This window comes from Trichechus manatus, unplaced genomic scaffold (assembly GCF_000243295.1).
Source record: "Trichechus manatus latirostris isolate Lorelei unplaced genomic scaffold, TriManLat1.0 scaffold00201, whole genome shotgun sequence".
Lineage (NCBI taxonomy): Eukaryota > Metazoa > Chordata > Mammalia > Sirenia > Trichechidae > Trichechus > Trichechus manatus.
Genome location: NW_004444137.1, coordinates 1,593,567 through 1,612,726, shown reverse-complemented (window position 1 = coordinate 1,612,726; position 19,160 = coordinate 1,593,567). Strand labels below are relative to the sequence as shown.

General features: G+C 36.8%; 1 protein-coding gene across 1 annotated transcript in view; it reads left to right on the top strand.

Moving 5' to 3' along the window:
* The window catches only part of LOC101351540 (serine/threonine-protein kinase MRCK alpha-like), an 87,033-nt gene that overhangs the window by 50,114 nt on the left and 17,759 nt on the right, over positions 1 to 19,160 (top strand). The window contains exon 7 of the mRNA XM_012558968.1: positions 19,051 to 19,134. Within this exon, the coding sequence (XP_012414422.1) occupies positions 19,051 to 19,134 (84 nt within the window). The remainder of the gene's footprint in view (positions 1 to 19,050; positions 19,135 to 19,160) is intronic.

Sequence of the window (19,160 nt, the reverse complement as noted above, 5' to 3'; positions counted from 1 at the left end):
TAGATTCTCTTTTTACTCTTTTGGTGAAGTCTTTTGATGAGCATAAGTGTTTGATTTTTAGGAGCTCCCAGTTATCTAGTTTCTCTTCTGGTGTTTGTGCATTATTAGTTGTGGTTTGTATACTATTTATAACATGAATTAGGGCCCCTAGCATTGTCCCTATTTTTTCTTCCATGATTTTAGATTTTATATTTAGGTCTTTGATCCATTTTGAGTTAGTTTTTGTGTATGGTGTGAGGTATGGGTCCTGTTTCACTTTTTTACAGATGGATATACGGTTATGCCAGCACCATTTGTTAAAGAGACTTCCTTTTCCCCATTTAACAAACTTTGAGCATTTGTCAAATGTCAGCTGCTCATAGGTGGATGGATTTACATATATCTGGGTTCTCAAATCCGTTCCATTGGTCTATGTGTCTGTTGTTGTACCAGTACCAGGCTGTTTCGACTACCATGGCAGTATAATAGGTTCTAAAATCAGGTAGTGTGAGGCCTCGCACTTTGTTTTTCTTCTTCAGTAATGCTTTACTTACCTGAGCCCTCTTCCCTTTCCATATAAAGTTGGTGATTTGTTTCTCCATCTCGTTAAAAAATACCTTTGGAATTTGAATCGGTATTGCATTGTATCTGTAGATCGCTTTGGTAGAAGTGACATTTTCACAATGTTTAGTCTTCCTATCCATGAGCATGGTATGTTTTTCTGCTTATGTAGGTTTCTTGCAGAAGTGTTTCATAGTTTTCTTTGTATAGGTCTTTTATGTCCCTGGTTAGATTTATTCCTAAGTACTTTATCTTCTTGGGGGCTATTGTAAATGGTATTGGTTTGGTGATTTCCTTTTCGAAAGTCTCTTTGTTGACATAGAGGACTCCTGCTGATGTTTGTATGTTAATCTTGTATCCTGCTACTTTGCTGAAACCTTCTATTAGTTCCAGTAGCTTTCTTGTGGATTCTTTGGTGTTTTCTGTGTATAAGATCATATCATCTGTGAATAAGGGTACTTTTACTTCTTACTTACCAATTTGGATGCCTTTTACTTCTTTTTCTTGCCTTATTGCTCTGGCTAGGACCTCCAGCACAATGTTGAATAAGGGTGATGATAAAGGGCATCCTTGTCTGGTTCTCATTCTCAAGGGGAATGTTTTCAGTCTGTCTCCATTTAGCATGATGTTGGCTGTTGGCTTTGCATAAATGCCGTTTATTATGTTGAGGAATTTCCCTTCTCTTCCTATTTTGCTGAGAGTTTTTTAAATCATGAATGGGTGTTGGACTTTGTCAAATGCCTTTTCTGCATTGATTGATAAGATCATGTGGTTCTTTTGTTTTATTTATGTGATGGATTATGTTGAATGATTTTCTGATGTTGAAACATTCCTGCATATCTTGTATGAATTCCACTTGGTCATGACGTATTATTGTTTGATATGATGTTGAATTCTATTGGCCAGAATTTTGTTGAGGATTTTTACGTCTATGTTCATGAGGGATATTGGTCTGTAATTTTCTTTTTTTGTGGTGTCTTTGCCTGGCTTTGGTGTCAGGATTATGCTGGCTTCATAGAATGAGTTTGGGAGTATTCCATCCTTTTCTATGCTCTGAAATACCTTAGGTAGTAGTAGTATTAACTCTTTTCTGAAAGTTTGGTAGAATTCTCCAGTGAAGCCATCCAGGCTAGGGCTTTTTTTTGTTGGGAGTTTTTTTTTATTACCTCTTCAATCTCTTCTTTTGCTATGGGTTTACTTAGTTCTTCTACCTCAGTTTGTGTTACTTTAGGTAGGTAGTGTGTTTCTAGAATTTGTCTGTTTCCTCTAGGTTTTCAAATTTGTTGGAGTACAATTTATCATAGTCTTCTGTTATGATCCTTTTTGTCTCCATTAGTTCTGTTGTAATGTCACCCGTCTCATTTCTTATTCGGGTTATTTGCTTCCTCTCTTGTTTTTCTTTTCTCATTTTGGACAGTGGTTTGTTGATTTTGTTGACGTTTTCAAAGAACCAACTTTTGGTCTTATTGATTCTTTCAATTATTTGTCTATTCTCTATTTCTTGTATTTCTGCTCTAATCTTTATTATTTCCTTTCTTCTAGTACCTGAGGGCTTTTTTTGCTGCTCTCTTTCTATTTGTTTGAGTTGTAGGGTTAATGTTTTGATTTTGGCCCTTCTTTTTCATGTGTGCATTTATTGCTATAAATTGACCTCTAAGCACTACTTTTGCTGTGTCCCAAAGGTTTTGGTAAGATATGTTTTCATTCTCATTTGATTCTATGAATTTATTTATTCCATCCTTGGTTTCTTCTATAACCCAGTAGATTTTAAGCAAGGTGTTGTTCAGTTTCCATGTATTTGATTTTTTTTCCTTGCTCTTTCTTGTTATTGATTGCTACTTTTTTGGCATTATGATCAGAAAATTTGCTTTGTAGTATTTTGATGTTTTAGATTCTGTTAAGGCTTGCTTTGTGGCCTAAAATGTGGTCTATTCTGGAGAATGTTCCATGTGTATTGGAAAAGAATGTATACCTTGCTTCTGTAGGGTGGAGTGTTCTGTATATGTCTATGAGGTCAAGTTGATTGATTGTGGCATTTAGATCTTCTGAATCTTTATTGAGTTTTTTCTAGATGTTCTGTCCTTCACTGAAAGTGGTGTGTTGAAGTCTCCTACTAATATTGTGGAACTGTCTATTTCTCTTTTCAATGATATTAGAGCTTATGTATTTTGGAGTCCTGTCATTGGGCGTGTATATATTTATTATAGTTGTGTCTTCTTGGTGTATTGACCCTTTAATCATTATATAATGTCCTTCCTTATCCTTTATGGTGGATTTTGCTTTAAAGTCTAGTTTGTCTAAGATTAATACTGCCACTTCTACTCTTTTTTGGTTGTTGTGTGCTTGATATATATTTCTATCCTTTGAGTTTTAGTTTGTTTATGTCTTTGTGTCTCTATGTGTGTTGCTTGTAGACAGCATATAGATTTTTTTAACCCATTCTGCCACTCTCTGCCTCTTTACTGGTGCATTTAGTCCATTTACATTCACTGTTTTTATTGATGGGTATGAATTATTTACTGCTGTCATTTTGATGCTTTTTTTGAGTGGTGTTGACAGTTTCTTTGCTTCACTCAATTTTCTGTGCTGAGTTCTTTTTGTTTCTGTATTTTCTTTTTATCTTTTTCATTATTGTTGATTTTATGTTTACTGAGTCTTTATGTTTTTCTTCTTTTTTATTTTCATGTGTAGGCTTGTTAGCTTCCTTTATGGTTACCTTGAAATTTACCTTTATTTTTCTAAGTTTAAACCAATCTTTTATTTTTTGATATCACCTTAATTTCCTCTCCATATGGAAGTTCTATGACTACACTGTTTATTCCCTCTTTTTTGTTTTGATGTTTTCATTGTTTACATATTGGTATCTCTGGTTCCCTATTTTCAGTCTTTTAGCTTTGCTTTGTCTTTGTGAATTCCCTGTCTGGGTTGATAACTGGTTGATCTGTCCTGTGTCCTAGTCTTGGATTGTTGTCTGATATTTTTTGTTCTCTAACTGGAGGACTCTCTTTAACATTTCTTGTAATTTTTGTTTGGTATTTACAGTTTCCTTAACTTCTGTTTATCTGGAAATGACCTAATTTTGCCATTGTATTTGAAAGACAATTTGCTGGATATATAATTCTTGGCTGGCAATTTTTTTCCTTCGAGGCTTTATATATGTCATCCCACTGACTTCTTGCCTGTATGGTTTCTGCTGAGTAGCCAGAGTTTAGTCTTATTGGTTCTCCTTTGTAGGTGACTTTTAGTTTATCCCTAGCTGCTCTCAAGATTCTGTCTTTGCCTTTGGTTTTGGCAAGTTTGATGATGATATGTCTTGGTGACTTTCTTTTTGGGTCTACCCTATATAGGGTTCATGGAGCTTCTTAGATAGATATCTTCTCATCTTTCATGATATTAGGGTAGTTTTCTACCAGCAAATCTTCAGCAATTCTCTCTGTGTTTTCTGTTGTCCCTCTTGTTCTAGTACTCTGATCACTCATAGGTTTTTCCTCTTGATAGTATCCCAGATAATTCTTAGCTTTCTTCATTGTTTTAAAAATTCTTTTTTCTGAGTTTCTTCAAATAAATTAGTGTCAAGGGATTTATCTTCACTCTCACTAATTCTGACTTCCATTGTCTCAATTTTGCTCCTATGACTTTCTATTGAGTTGTCTACTTCTGAAATTTTATTGTTAATCTTTTGGATTTCTAGTGGCTGCCTCTGTATGGTTTCCAGTAGCCTGTTTATTCTGTTGTTTTGTTCTTGTATTGTTTTCCTGAATTCTTCTATTGCTTTGTATGTGTGTTCCTTGGCTTGGTCTGAGTTTTGCTTGATCTCCTTGCTGATACCTTGGAGAGCTCTGTATATTAGTCTTTTGAATTCTTTCTCAGGTAGTTACATTGCCTTATCTTCCTCTGGAAGGTTTCCTAGTTCTTTATTTTGTTCTCTTGCTGCAGCCATATTGACTTACTTCTTTATGTGATTTGATATTGACTGTTGTCTCCGAGGCATCAATAAGTTATTATATTTATTTATTTATTGTATGTTTGTTTACTGCATCCTGACTTTTTGTTTTATTTTGTTTTGATATGCACAGGTAGGCTGGATGTGTGAGTTACTTTGGTTGTTGGCATCTTTGGAGCTCTCATATCCTGTCTGCAGGTGATCAGAGCAGCTACTAGGTGTGTGAGCCCAGGAGTCTGCTCACTTTTCTTGCATGGGTGTGGCACAGGTGTCCAGGTCATTGGTCACTGAGTGTGTGGTGCAGACTCTCACCTACAGTCCTAGGCAGGCACGGCTGTGTGGGGGTGTTCGGAGCAGGCACAGGTACCCGATTGCAGTGGGGGGTTATGTGTGGGGCAAGGCAGGGGGCTGACGACTGCCCCCAGGTACCTGGTTGGAGGGTGTGTCCCTGTCCCCTAGAGCATGTAGTGGAGGGGGGTATTGACGCTGGTCCTTGGGCACCCAGTATTGTTGGCTGGAGGGACTGGGAGGCACCATTAATTCTCAGACACCTGTCATTGATGGCTAGATGGGGCGGGTGGTGCCAGCAGCCCTCAGGTACCAGTGTGGGTGGGTGAGGCCCCTGCTTAAGGGGCAGGGTGGTGTTGAATGTCATGTATCTGCAGCTCCCCCTTGGCTGCTGCAGTTGAAAAGGGGCTTCAGGTTTATGCCCTGCTGTTTTATGCTAATGAGGGTGTGCGGTATTGAATCAGCCCACACAGGTCTGGGCAGGGGTGAAGGGCAGTGCAAGTCTGTGGACCCTGTATGCCAGTGGCAGAGCCTCGGGGCAGGGCCTCCCAACCAGCCCTGAGTCCCCGGCTTAGTGGGCATGGTGTTGTTGAATGCTGCGGGACTGGTGTTGGAGGGTAGAGAGGTGAGGGGTCAGTGAGAGGAAGGAAGCGCTTCTCCTCTGTGAAAGTCTGGGAGGGGAAGGAGTTATTTTGCCCCTGTGTGGTAGATTAGAAGCTTGCACTTAACTTTTGCAGGTCTGGTGTTGCTCCTACTTGGTTCTGGAGGTGCGTGGAGGTTCCCGCTGCTTGGCTGCACCTGATGTGGTCGAGCTCATCTTTGGTTGTTGTGCTTGCCTTAGCCCATGTGTGCGGTGCAGACTCAGCTAGCAGGGTGCTGGCGATCTCGCTATCTGTACTTCTCCGCTGCTTCTGAATTGTCTCTCCTTCTACCTGCTGTTCAGACCGATTCTTCAGCTTTGTCTTTGATGATTAGGGTTCCTAGATTGTCATATGTAATCGATTCACTTGTTTTTTCAGGTCTTTGTTGTAAGAGGGATGACAGGAATCATCTGACTATTCCACTATCTTGGCCTCACCTCTCAGTTTGTACTTTTTGAGGAATTGGTCCGTAGAACTGCCCCACAGGGTTTCCAAGGCTATATATCTTTACTGAAGCCGACTGCCACATCTTTCTCTCATGGTGTGGCTGGTGGGTTTGAACTGCTGACTTTTTGTTAGCAGCCAAGTCCTTAACTACTGTGCAACAAGGGCTTCATTTATATGTATGTAGATTTGTTACAGTATTCTCTTATCTTTCTAATGTCTGCAGAGTCTGTTGTGCTATCCTTTGTGTCATTATTGATATTAGTAATTTGTGTTTTTTTTTGTCAGTTTTACTAGAAGTTTGTTGATTTTATCGATCTTTTCAAAGAACTAATTTTTGTTTCATTCATTTTCTCTATTTTCAATTTCACTGACCTCTTTTTGCTACTCAATTTTAGTTTGGGTGAAAGTATAGCAACCCTATAGGACAGAGTTTCCAAGGAATGCCTGGTGGATTTGAGCTACTGACCTTTTGGTTAGCAGCCTTAACACTTAACCACTATGACACCAGGGTTTCCTCAATTTTATTTTGGGTGAAAATATACACAGCAAGATGGAGAGTCAGGAGGTGGGGCCAAGATGGCAGAGTAGTAGGATGCTTCCTATGGTCCCTCTTACAACAAAGACCTGAAAACACAAGTGAATTGATTATGTAGGACAGTCTAGGAGCCCTGAACATCAAAGGCAAAGTTGAGAAATCGGATTGAGTGGCAGGGGGAGGGAGAGGTGGTTCAGAAACAGCGAGGAGCTGTCAGACCTGACTGGTGGGAACGGCACCCTGCAGGCTGGATCAGCTGGTGTGCACGGTGAGGCGAGCAGTGATGCTCGGGATGCATTTTCCACAGCAGGAGAGACCAAACAGTGGAGAGTCTACTCAAGCCTCCACAACCAGTGAGAGCAGTGCTCAATCAGTAAAAGATAAGTACATATGTCTAACCTTCCACGTGGATCAAAAAACACCCCCTTTGGGAAGAAATTCTCTCCCGTTTACCTGCCTCCTCCCCGCTCTACACTGGGTCCCGGGCTGGCTTCAGTGATTGTCACATCCCCTGGGCCAGAAGTAGGACCCATCACATGCCCTGAACCATTCTCCCAGCTTTGGAGAGGCAACAAATTAACAAACAGGAAAAAATAATCTACCAGCTCCCCTAAGCCAGGAACTTAGGGCAGGCACAACCCCTTTGCCTAGGCACAGGCATAAGGGGTCCATGGACTTTGAATGCCTTTCACCCCTGCAAAGAACTGTGTGGGCCCATTTCAACAGCATAGGTGCTCATTAGCAAGGTATAATGGTATAACTGAAGCCTATTTTCAACTGTAACAGCTATAAAGTGGAATAACAGACTGGTGATATTTGGCACCACTCTGCCCATTATGCAGGGTCCTCACCTACCCACATCAGGAGCCTGAGGACTGGTGACTCCACCTATGCTACCTAGCCACCCATGATAGGGGTCCAAGAATAAGTGGTGCCTCCCAGTCCTTACAGCCAACAGCATTGGGTGCCCGTAGTCTGGCTGCAAAACCCACCCACCTATGTGCTGTAGGGAACAAGGACATGTTCTCCTTCCAGACACTCATGGGCAGCCATCAGCCCCCTGCCCTTCTCAGCACATGACTCCCTACTGCAGCCAGATACCTGTGCCTACTCCAATCACCCCTGCCCATCTAGGACTGTAGGTGAAAGCCTGCACCACATGCTTGGTAACCAACTACCTGGACGCCTGAGCTGAATCCGTACAAGAAAAGTAAATGGACTCCTGGACTCACATACCTAGTAACAGCTCTAACCACCTGATTACAGGACCTGAGAGCTTCAAAGGCACCAATAATCAAAGTAGCTCACACGACAGTCTATTTGGGCATATCAAAACAAAATAAAACAAGAAGCTAGGATACAGTAAGCAAACATAAAATAAATATATATAATAACTTATTGATGGCTCAGAGACAACAGTCAATATCAAATCACATAAAGAGGCAGACCATGATGGCTTCAGCAAGCACCCAAAACAAAGAATCAAGAAACTTTCTGGAGGAAGAGAACTTGGAATTATCAGAGGTAGAATTCAAAAGATTAATATACAGAGCTCTTGAAGAGATCAGGAAGGAGATCATGCAAAATGCAAAACAAGTTAAGGAACACACAGACAAAGCAATAGAGGAACTTCAGAAAGTTATACAAGAGCATAATGATAAATTTAACAGGCTGCAAGAATCCACAGAGAGACAGCAAACCAACAGAATTCGAAAAAATTAACAATAAAATTTCAGAATTAGACAACTCAGTAGAAAGTTGGAGGAGCAGAATTGAGGCAATGGAAGTCAGAATTAGTGAGATTGAAGACAAAGCACTTGATGCCAACTTATTTGAGGAAAAATCAGATAAAAGAATTTTAAAAAATGAAGAAACCCTAAGAATTATGTGGGACTCTATCAAGAGGAATAACCTACGAGTGATTGGAGTACCAGAATGGGGGGGATAACAGAAAATACAGAGAGAATTGTTGAAGATTTATTGGCCAAAAACTTCCCTGATATCATGAAAGATGAGAAGATATCTATCCAAGATGATTATCGAAACCCACATAAGGTAGGTTCCAAAAGGTCACCAAGACATATTATAATCAAACTTTCCAAAACCAAAGATAAAAAGAGAATTTTAAGAACAGCTAGTAATAAACAAAAAGTTATCTACAAAGGAGAGTCAATAAAAATAAGTTCTGACTACTCAGCAGAAACCATGCAGGCAAGAAGGCAATGGGATGACATATATAAGGCCTTGAAGAAAAAAAATTGCCAGCCAGGAATTATATATCCAGCAAAACTATCCCTCAAATATGATGGTGAAATTAGGTCATTTCCAGATAAACAGACGTTAAGGGAATTTGCAAAAACCAAACCAAAATTATAAGAAAAAATAAAGGGAGCCCTCCGGTTAGAAAATCAATAAGATCAGATAACAACCCAAGACTAGAACACAGGACAGAACAACCAGATATCAACCCAGATAGGGAAGTCACAAATAAAGCTAAAACCCTGAAAATAGGGAAACAGAGACATCACTAAAAGATGGCAACATTAAAACAAAAAAAGAGGGACTAAATAATGTAGTCATAGATCTTTCATATGGAGAGGAAGTCAAGGTGATATAAAAGATTGGTTTAAACTTGGAAAAATAGAGGTAAATATTAAGGTAACCACAAAGGAAAGTAACAATCTTACACATCAAAATAAAAAACAAGAAAAACATAAAAAGACTCAACAAATACAAAATCAACAACAATGAAAAGGATGAAAAGAAAATACTTAAAGAAAAACGACTCAGCACAGAAAATAAAGTGGAACAAAGAAACTTTCAACAACACACATAAAAAATACATCAAAATGACAGCACCAAACTCCTACCTATCAACAATTACACTGAATGTAAATGGACTAAATGCACCAATAAAGAGACAGTAGCAGAATGGATAAAAAAAAATGACCCGTCTATATGCTGCCTACAAGAGACACACCTTAGACTTAAAGACACAAACTAAAACTCAAAGGATGGAAAAAATATATCAAGGAAACAACAATAAAAAACAGCAGGAGTGGCAATATTAATCTCTGACAAAATAGACTTTAAAGTAAAATCCACCGCAAGAATAAGGAAGGACATGATTTAGTGCTTCCTTAAAAAGCTAGAAATAGGAGTACCATAGGATCCAGCAATTTCACTTCTTGGAATATATCCTAGAGAAATAAGGGCAGCCACACAAATATACATATGCACACCCATGTTCATTGCAGCACTGTTCACAATAGCAAAAAGATGGAAGCAACCTAGGTGCCCATCAACGGATGAATGAATAGACAAATTATGGTATATTCACACAATGGAATACTGTGTAATGATAAAGAACAACACTGAATCCACAAGATATCTCATAACATGGATGAATCTGGAAGGCATTATGCTGAGTGAAATTAGTCAGTCACAAAAGGACAAATATTGTATGAGACCACTATTATAAGCACTCAAGAAAAGGTTTAAACACAGAAGAAAACATTCTTTGAGGGTTATGAGAGTGGGGAAGGAGGAAGAAGGGTATTCACTAACTAGATAGTAGACAAGAATTATCTTAGGTGAAGGGAAGGACAACACACAATACAGGGGAAGTCAGCACAACTGAATTAAACCAAACCTAAGAAGTTTCCTGAACACAACCAAACACTTTGAGGGACAGAATAGCAGTGGCAAGGGTCTGGGGACCATGGTTTCAGGGGGCATCTAGATCAATAGGCATGACAAAGTTTATTAAGAAAATGTTCTGCATCCCACTTTAGTGAGTGGCATCTGGGGTCTTAAAAGCAGTGAGCGGACATCTAAGATGTATCAATTGGTCCCAAGCCACCTGGAGCAAAGGAGAATGAAGAACACCAAAGACACAAGGAAAGTACTAGTCCAAGAGACAGAAAGGGCCACATAAACCAAAGACTCCATCAGCCTGAGACCAGAAGAACTAGATGCTGCCGGGCTACCACTAATGACCGCTCTGACAGGGAACACAACAGTGAGCCCCTGATGGAGCAGGAGAAAAGTAGGGTGCAGAACTCAAATTCTAGTAAAAAGACCAGACTTAATGGAACTGGAGGAACCTCGGAAGACATGACCCCTGGACTCTGTTAACCCAGAACTAAAACCATTCCCAAAGCCAACTCTTCAGACAAAGATTAGACTGGACTATACTACATAAGATGATACTCGTGAAGAATGTGCTTCTTAGCTCAAGTAGATACATAAGACTAAATGGGCAGCTCCTGTCCGGAGGCGAGATGGGAAGGCAGAAAGGGACAGGAGCTGGTTGAATGGACACGGGAAATCGGGGATAAAAAGAAGGAGTGTGCTGTCACATTATAGGGAAAGCGACTAGGGTCACATAACAATGTGTGTATAAATTTTTGTATGAGAAGCTAACTTGAGCTGTAAACTTAAAGCACAATTAAAAAAAAGAAGAAAGAAAATATACACAGAAAAACCTGCTCCCTTTCCAAAGTTTCTAAACATTATGACCAGTGCTTACATTTTGTATTCTCATTTTTTCTGTTCTAGTTGTTTCGCTTCTATTTATATAATCTCCCTGCTCCCCAACCTTCTCATCTATGCTTTAAGATAGCTGTTGACCCTTTGGTCTTATATAGATAATTAAAAAAAAAAAAAAAAGTAGTACTCAAGAATGACAATCTTTATCTTTGGGCTAAACTGTTACTTAGTTTGAAGGTGACTTCAGGGAATAGTTTCAATTTCAAGGTTTGACGAACAACTCAAGGCCATAGCCTTGGGGACTCCTTCAGCCTCAGTAGGTCTATTAAGTCTGGATTCTTTAAGAATTTGATGTTCTGTCCCACATTTTTCTTCTTTCTTACAAGGATACATCTACTGTGCTCCTGATCAGAACGTTCAGTAGTGGTAGCCGGACACTAGTTCTTCTGGTGTCAAGATGAAGGAGGTAGTTGTTCATGTAGACAATTAGTCCTGTAGTCCAGTTCCTTCTCTGATTCTTGGGTTTCCTTATTTCTCTTTCATTCCAGATGAATAAAGACCTATAGTTGTATCTTAGATGGCAGCTCGTAAGCTTTTAAAACCCCAGACACTACTCATCATACTGGGAGGTAGGACGTAAACTTTAAGAACTATGTTATGCCAGTTGACTGGATTGTCCCATGAGACCACAGCCCTAAATCCCCAAATCAAGAGAACTAATCCCATGAGGTGATTGATTATATCTAATTAGTAACAACATCTGTAGCCCCTCCTTTTAAGTTGTTATTGTTGCAAAACCATATATAAGCCAGCATTTGCCCACTCATCACTTTTCCCTAGATACAGCTTATCATTTACATCAGTCATGCTCTGCAAACTTCACCTATATTAGGTGCCACCTTTCTCATTTCTATAAACAAGTGACTACTACCTAGGGGGTACTTCTCCCTCTCCCCCCCCCCCATAATTGCTAATGAACATTAGTTTCTGTATATTATTTACCTATTCATGTAATTTCATAAAAGTGAGAACATACAGTATTTGTTTTTTTTGTGCTTGATTTATTTTGCTCAACATGATGTCCTCCAGGCTCTAAGGTGTTTCAGGAACTCACTTTTCTTTATCACTGAGTAATATTCCATAATGTGTATGTACCATATTTTACTTATCCATTCATCTTTTGATAGACACTTAAATTTTTTCCATCTTTTTCCTATTGTGAATAGTGCTGAAAACATAGATGTGCATATGTCTGTTCGTGTCACTTCCATTAGATCCCTAGGGTATATATCTAAGAGTGGAATTGCTGGGTCATATGGTAGCTCTATCTCTAGTTTTTTGAGGAACTGCCAGACTGTTTTCCACAACAGCTGTGCCGTTTTGAATTCCCACATGAAATGGATAAGGGTTCCAATTTCTCCATATCCCCTCAAATACTTATTTCCCCCCTTTTTTTTTTTTTATCTTAGCCATCCTTGTGGGAGTGAAATAGTGTCTCATTGTGGTTTTGATTTACATTCCTCTCATGGCTAATAACATTGAGTATTTTTTCATATGTCTTTGGTCATTTTAATATGCTCTTTGATGAAGTGTCTGTTCATGTCCTTTGCTCAGTTTTTGATTGGGTTGTCTTTTTGTTGTTAAATTGTAGTTTTCTATATATTTTAGATGTTAGACCCTTATTGGTTATATTGTTCCCAAAGATTTTTTCCAAGTCTGTAGGTTGTATCTTTATTCTTTTCATAACTTATGTTTTGATGAACGTAAGTAAGTATTTAACTTTTATAAGGCCCCAGTTATGTTGTTTTCTGTTGCTCATGCATTCGTGTTTTTGATAATCTATCATTGAAAAAAAATAGGTCCCAAAGCTTTACTGCTACGTTTTCTTCCAAGAACTTTATGATTTGAGATTTAACATTTAGGTCCTTGATTCATTTTGCATTAGTTTTTGCTGTGAGGCATGGATCTTGTTTCACGTTTCTGCATGTGGAAATCCAGTTTTGCCAGCACCATTTGTTGAAAAGAGTGTTCCTTCCTCTTTGAATGGATTTGGCTCTCTTGTTAAAAACCAATTGACCATAAATATTTGGATTTATTTCTGGGTTTTCAATTCTATTCCGTTGGTCTGTGTGTCTGTCAGTAAACCAGTACCAGGATGTTTTGATTACTGTAGCTGTGTAATATGTTTTGAAGTCAGCACGTGTGAAGTCTCCTACTTTGCCCTTCTTCAGAGTTGCTTTGGCTATTTGAGGTCTCTTGTTTTTCCATATAAAACTGAGGATTACTTTTTCCGTTTCTGTCAAGAATGCTGTTGAAATTTTGATCGAGATTGCATTGTATCTGTAAATCTCTTTGGGTAGTATTGACATCTTGACTATAGTAAGTCCTCCAGTTCATGAGCATGGAACTGCTTTCCATCTATTTAGGTCTTCTTTAGTCCCTTTCAGCAGTGTTTTATAGTTTTCAACTTATAAGTCTTCCACATCCCAAAGTGAATTTATTCCTAGATATTTTATTCTCTTAGATGCTGTTATAAATGGAGTTATGTTCTTAATCCTCTTTTTATATTTCTCATTGCTGGTGTATAGAAACCCAACTGATTTTTGTGTGTTGGCCTTTATCCTGCAACTTTGCTAATTTCCTCTATTGGTTCTAGAAGCTTTTGGGTAGATTCTTTTAGATTTTCTATATATAGGATCATGTCATCTGCAGATAGAGATGATTTTACCTCTTCCTTTCCAATTTGTATAACTTTTATTTATTTTTCTGGCCTAATTACTCTGGCCAAGACTTCAGAAGACTGAAGAAGAATTGAGGCATTTGAATTATGGTATTGGCAAAGAATATTGAATATAGCATGGACTGCCAGAAGAATGAACAAATCTATCTTGGAAGTACAGCCAGAATGCTCCTTAGAAGCGAGGATGGGGAGACTTCATCTCATGTACTTTGGACATGTTATCAGGAGGGACAGTCACTGGAGAAGGAGATCATGCTTGGTAAAGTAGATGGTCAGCAAAAAAGAGGACCCTCAATGAGATATATTGACACAGTGGCTGAAAAAATGAGCTCAAACATAGCAGTGATTGTGAGGATGGCGCAGGACTGGGCAGTGTTCTGTTGTACATAGGGTTGCTGTGAGTCAGAACCAACTTGACAGCACCTAACAAGAACAACACAAGACTTCCAGTACAGCACTGAATAGGAGTGATGAGACTCGGCATTTTTGGCTTATTCCCATTTTCAAGGGGGAACATTCTCAATCTTCATTGAGTATAATGTTGGCTTTTGGTTTTTCATAAATACCCCTAATCGTAATGAGGAACTTTCCTTATATTACTATCCTGTTGAGCGTTTTTATCAAGAACAGGTGCTGGATTTTATCAAATGCCTTTTCTGCATCAATTGAGATAATCATGTGTTTCTTTTCCTTTGTTCTATTAATGTGGTATATTACATTGACTGATTTTCTAATGTTGAAACAATCTTGCATTCTTGGAATAAATCCCACTTGATCATGATGTATAATTGTTTTAATATGCTTTTGGATTCTGTTTGCTAGTGTTTTGTTGAGAACTTTGTAATCTATATTTATAAGGAATATTGGTCTGTAGTTTTAATGTCTTGTGGTGTTTTTGTCTGGCTTTGTTATCAGGGCTTCATAGAACGAGTTTAGGGAGTATGCCTTCTTCTTGTAGTTTTTGGAAGAGTTTGAACAAGATTCGTGTCAGTTCTTCTCTAAATATTTGGTAGCATTTCCCAGTGAAGCCATGTGGTCCCAGACTTTTCTTTTTTAGGAGGCTTTTTATTACTGATTCTATCTCTTCACTTGTTATGGGTCTGTTGAGGTTTTCTACTTCCTTTTGAGTCAGTTTAGGTAGGTTATGTTCTTCTAGGAATTTGTCCATCTCATTAAAGTTATCAATTTCGTTGGAGTACAGTTGTTTATAGTATTTTGTTATGATCCTTTTTACTTCAATTGGGTCAGTTGTAGTGTCTCCACTTTTATTTTTTATTTTGGTTATTTACATCTTCTCTCTTCATTAATTTCACTGATTGTGTTTTTGTCTTTATTATTTCCTGACTTCTGTTCACTTTCATCTTATTTTTCTCTTCTTTCTCTAGATTCTTGTGGTGGGTGCTTAGATTATTGATTTGAAACTTCCTCTTTTCTAACAAAAAATTTAATACAATAAGTTACCCTCTCGACACTGCAATAGCTGTGTCCCCCATGTTTTGTTATGTTGTATTCTTATTCAATTTAATGTATTTTTTTAAATTTCCCTTGAGATTTCCTCTTTGATCAATGGATTGTTTATAAGTGTGTTAGGAGCCCTGGTGGCATAGTGGTTAAGAACATGACTGCTAACCAAAAGGTCAGCAGTTTGAAACCACCAATCACTCCTTGGAAACTCTATAGGGTAGTTCTACACTGTCATATAGGTTTGCTGTGAGTTGGAATAGACTAGATGGCAATGGGTTTTGTTTTGTTTTATTTTTTTATGTAGTTTTGAAGTGTTTGGAGTTTTTCTTGTTGCTTTTCTGTTACTGATTTCTAGTTTATTTAATTGTGGTCAAAGAACACACTTTGTATGATTTCAGTTCTTTTAAATTTGCTGAGTTTTTTTTTTTATCTATCACGGTGAATATTTTGTAGGTAATTTGAAAAAAGTGTCTTCTGCTGTTATTGGGTGACATATTAATCAAATATTGATTAGATCATGTTGGTAGTTGGTTTTTGATTTTATATCTAGTTGTTCTATCAATTGTTGAGAGAGGGATGTTGAAGTCTCCAACCACAGTTGTGGATTTGTCTATCTCTCCTTTTCCTTCTGTTTTTGCTTATGTATTTTGCACCTCTGTTGTTTGATGTATACACATTTAGGATGCTGTGTCTTCTTGGTGATTGACCCTTTTATTGTTATGTAATGACCCTCTCTGTTCTTGGCATTTTTTTTTTTTTTTTTTGCTCTGAAGTGTAATTTACTTTAATACAGCTACTTTTATTATTATTATTTTTGATCAATGTTTGCATGCTGTATCTTTTTCCATCCTCTTGTAGACACCATATAGCTGGGTTTTGCAATTTTATTCTCTCTGCCAATCTGTCTTTTAACTGGTTCTTTTACACCACCTAATTTAATGTAATTATTAATATGTTAAGATCTAAGTTTGCCGTATTATTATATGTTCTCTCTGTTTTGTTTGTTCTCTTCGCTTTCTATTTCTTTTTTTTTCTGTCTTTTTTCGTTACTTGAACATTTTTTCAAAGTTCTGTTTTGATTTATCTATGGTAGTTTTATGTATAGCTTTTTTTTTCCTTAAGTAGCTACTCCAGGTATTACATTACATAAACATAATTTATCATAGTCTACTAGTATCAACATTTTACCAGTTCAAGTGAGGTGTAGAAACTTTACATCTCTTTACATCATTTTACTCTTTCCCATTTATGTAGTTACTCTTATACATTCCTCTACATATGTTGAGAAACGTATTAACCTGTTGTAATTTTTGCTTTCTTCCTTTCTAACGTTCCAAAATTCCTTCTTATATAATTTCCTTTCTGTTTAGAGAATTTCCTCAAGCCATTCTTTGAGAGTGGGTTTATTGGCAACTAATGCTGGTAGAGTTTCTTCGTTGGCAAATGTCTTCATTTCCCCTTTATTCTTGAAGACTATTTGCACTGGATACTGAATGCTGGATTGACAATTCTGTTTTCAGTACTCTAAAAATGTTATGCCACTTCCTTTGGGCTTCTGTGGTTTTTCATGAGGAATCTACTTTCATTTAAATTGTACTTACCTTGTAAGTAATATGTTGTTTCTCTCTGGCCGCTTTCAAGATTTTTTGCTTTGTTTTTAGTTTTCAGAAGTTTGATGTGTCTTGTCATGTATTCCTTTGGGTTTATCCTGTTTGGAATTTGCTCAGCTTCTTGAATCTGAGTTTATGTCTTTTGTCAAATTGGGAAAAATTTTAGCCAGTTTTTTTTTTTTTTTTTAGTACTTTTTCAGCCCTACTTTCTTTACATTTTCCTTTTGGGACTCTTGTGTCATTATTGTTAGATCTTTTCTTATAGTCCTATTTTTTTCCCAGCCTATTTCTTCTTGGTCATTCATACTGGATAATTTATATTGTTCTATAATCAAGTTTATTTATTCTTACCTTTATCTTCTCATTGTTGAGATACAATAAATTATCTTCGTTTATCTTCTCATTGTTGAGATACAATAAATTATCTTCCTTTATCTTCTCATTGTTGAGAGAAGATAAAGGAAAGAAGAAATGAACTTGATGAGTTCATCCATTGAGGTTTTTTTATTTTTTTATTTTTCTTGTTGTTGTATTTTTTAGTTCTGAAATTTTCATTTGGATTTTCTTTATATTTTCTATTTCTCTGCTGAGGCTTTATACATTTAAAAAAATGTTTCTGATATTCTAATTTCTTTGCCTCCCATAAAAATTTTAAAGTCTACTTGTCTGTATTCACAAAAATTCCTACTGCGATTTTGATTGGGATTGCATCACATCTATGGATTAATTTGGGAGAAAATTAACATATTAATTACACTGCATTTTTCAATTCATTAACATGGTATGTCTCTTCATTTTTTTAGGGCTTCTTTAATTTCTTTCATAAGCATTTTGTAGTTTTCAGCCTACTATGCATGTCTTGTTAGACTTAAAACTAAGTATTTCACATATTTTAGAGTTATTGTAAATGGTACTTAAAAAATCAGGTTCCAACTATTTATTATTAGTGTACAGAAATATGATTGATTTTTAGTTTGTTTTTTTTACCCCCTTTGAGATTCCTTAGGATTTTCTGTGTAGATAATCATGTCATTTACAAATGGGGGACAGTTTAATTTCTTCCTTTCTAATTTGTATGCCTATTATTTCTTATTCCTGCCTATGGCACTGGCTAGGACTTCCAGTATGATGTTAAACAGGGATGATGAAAGGGACGTCCTTGCTTTGTTTCCTATTTTAGGAGAAGGATTCAGTCTTTCATTATTAGCTATAATGGTTCCCTACATTTTTTTATAGATTTCCCTGATCAAGTTAAAGAATTCCCTTCTACTGCATTTGTTGAGAATTTTGTCATGAATATATATTGCATTTTGTCAAATACTTTGTCTGCGTCAATGTATATGATTATGTGGTTCTTCTTCTTTAGACTGAAGATAGTCTCTTTTTAAACACAATAAAACTATAATTTAGGCTAAATCATCAATAAATAAAAGCCAAGATTTCCAAGAGGTTCAGCTTTATCCTATTTTATGTCTATAAATTGGTATCAAAAGTCCATTTATTGGGATGCATAGTGATAGTGCAGTGAAATGCCATCAGCTTAATATCTTAGTAAATTTGACAAATATCCTGGATCTCCTGAATTTACTACCAGTTTCTTCCTGTATGTTTAGCCCATTGGTATTTATTATCCTCGAAGGAGTGACATTCTTCAAATCTGTTTATTTACATACTCTGCTCAGCTGTTCAGCATCTTCATTTACAATAAAACTTTATTCCTCAGTAAATCCAGTTCCTTCTATTTCACTTATATTTTTTACTTGTTCCCAGAACAGAAAGGGTTTATTTTATATAGACAGTTAATACAGACATGACTGGTAATTAAATTTTATATTATTATTAAAGTCTAATTACATAATAGCCCTCTAAGTTCCAAGCACTAATATTTTTAGTTATTAGTACTCACAAATCTTGCTGGACCCTGTTTTATTGATTTTACTGTATTTCTAAACATTGACATTCATAAAATTCCCTTCTATGCCTATAGAGCAGGTAGCTCAAAGGAACTTTTGAAGATTCTGATCAGTCACTGTTAAGTATTTTTCTGATTAACGTTCTCCTTTTAATGTATTCTAGTGCTATAATATATCTATTTTTGTGAATTACTTTTTATATTATTTAAAGATAGCCAAATTGAAATGAATTGTATGAAGTGTGCAAATATTTTATTTGTAGAAACTACAGATATTTAAATTACCTAAATATATTATTTTCAGCACTGTGAATATTTTACTTTTATTTTTGCTGAGTCTGTTAACTAGTATAATTCTTTTGCCTTACTTAAAAAATTATTTAATTCTTGAAATTTTAAGAAATCTATGTAACTTGACTTTCTTTTTTTATCGTCTAAGATTGTAGATTCTGCTCATCTCCCAGTTCACACACCAACAATACGGAGAAAGAAATATCATAGTAGAATCCTGTTTCCACCTAAGGTACCTGATTTAGTTATAAGGTCAGC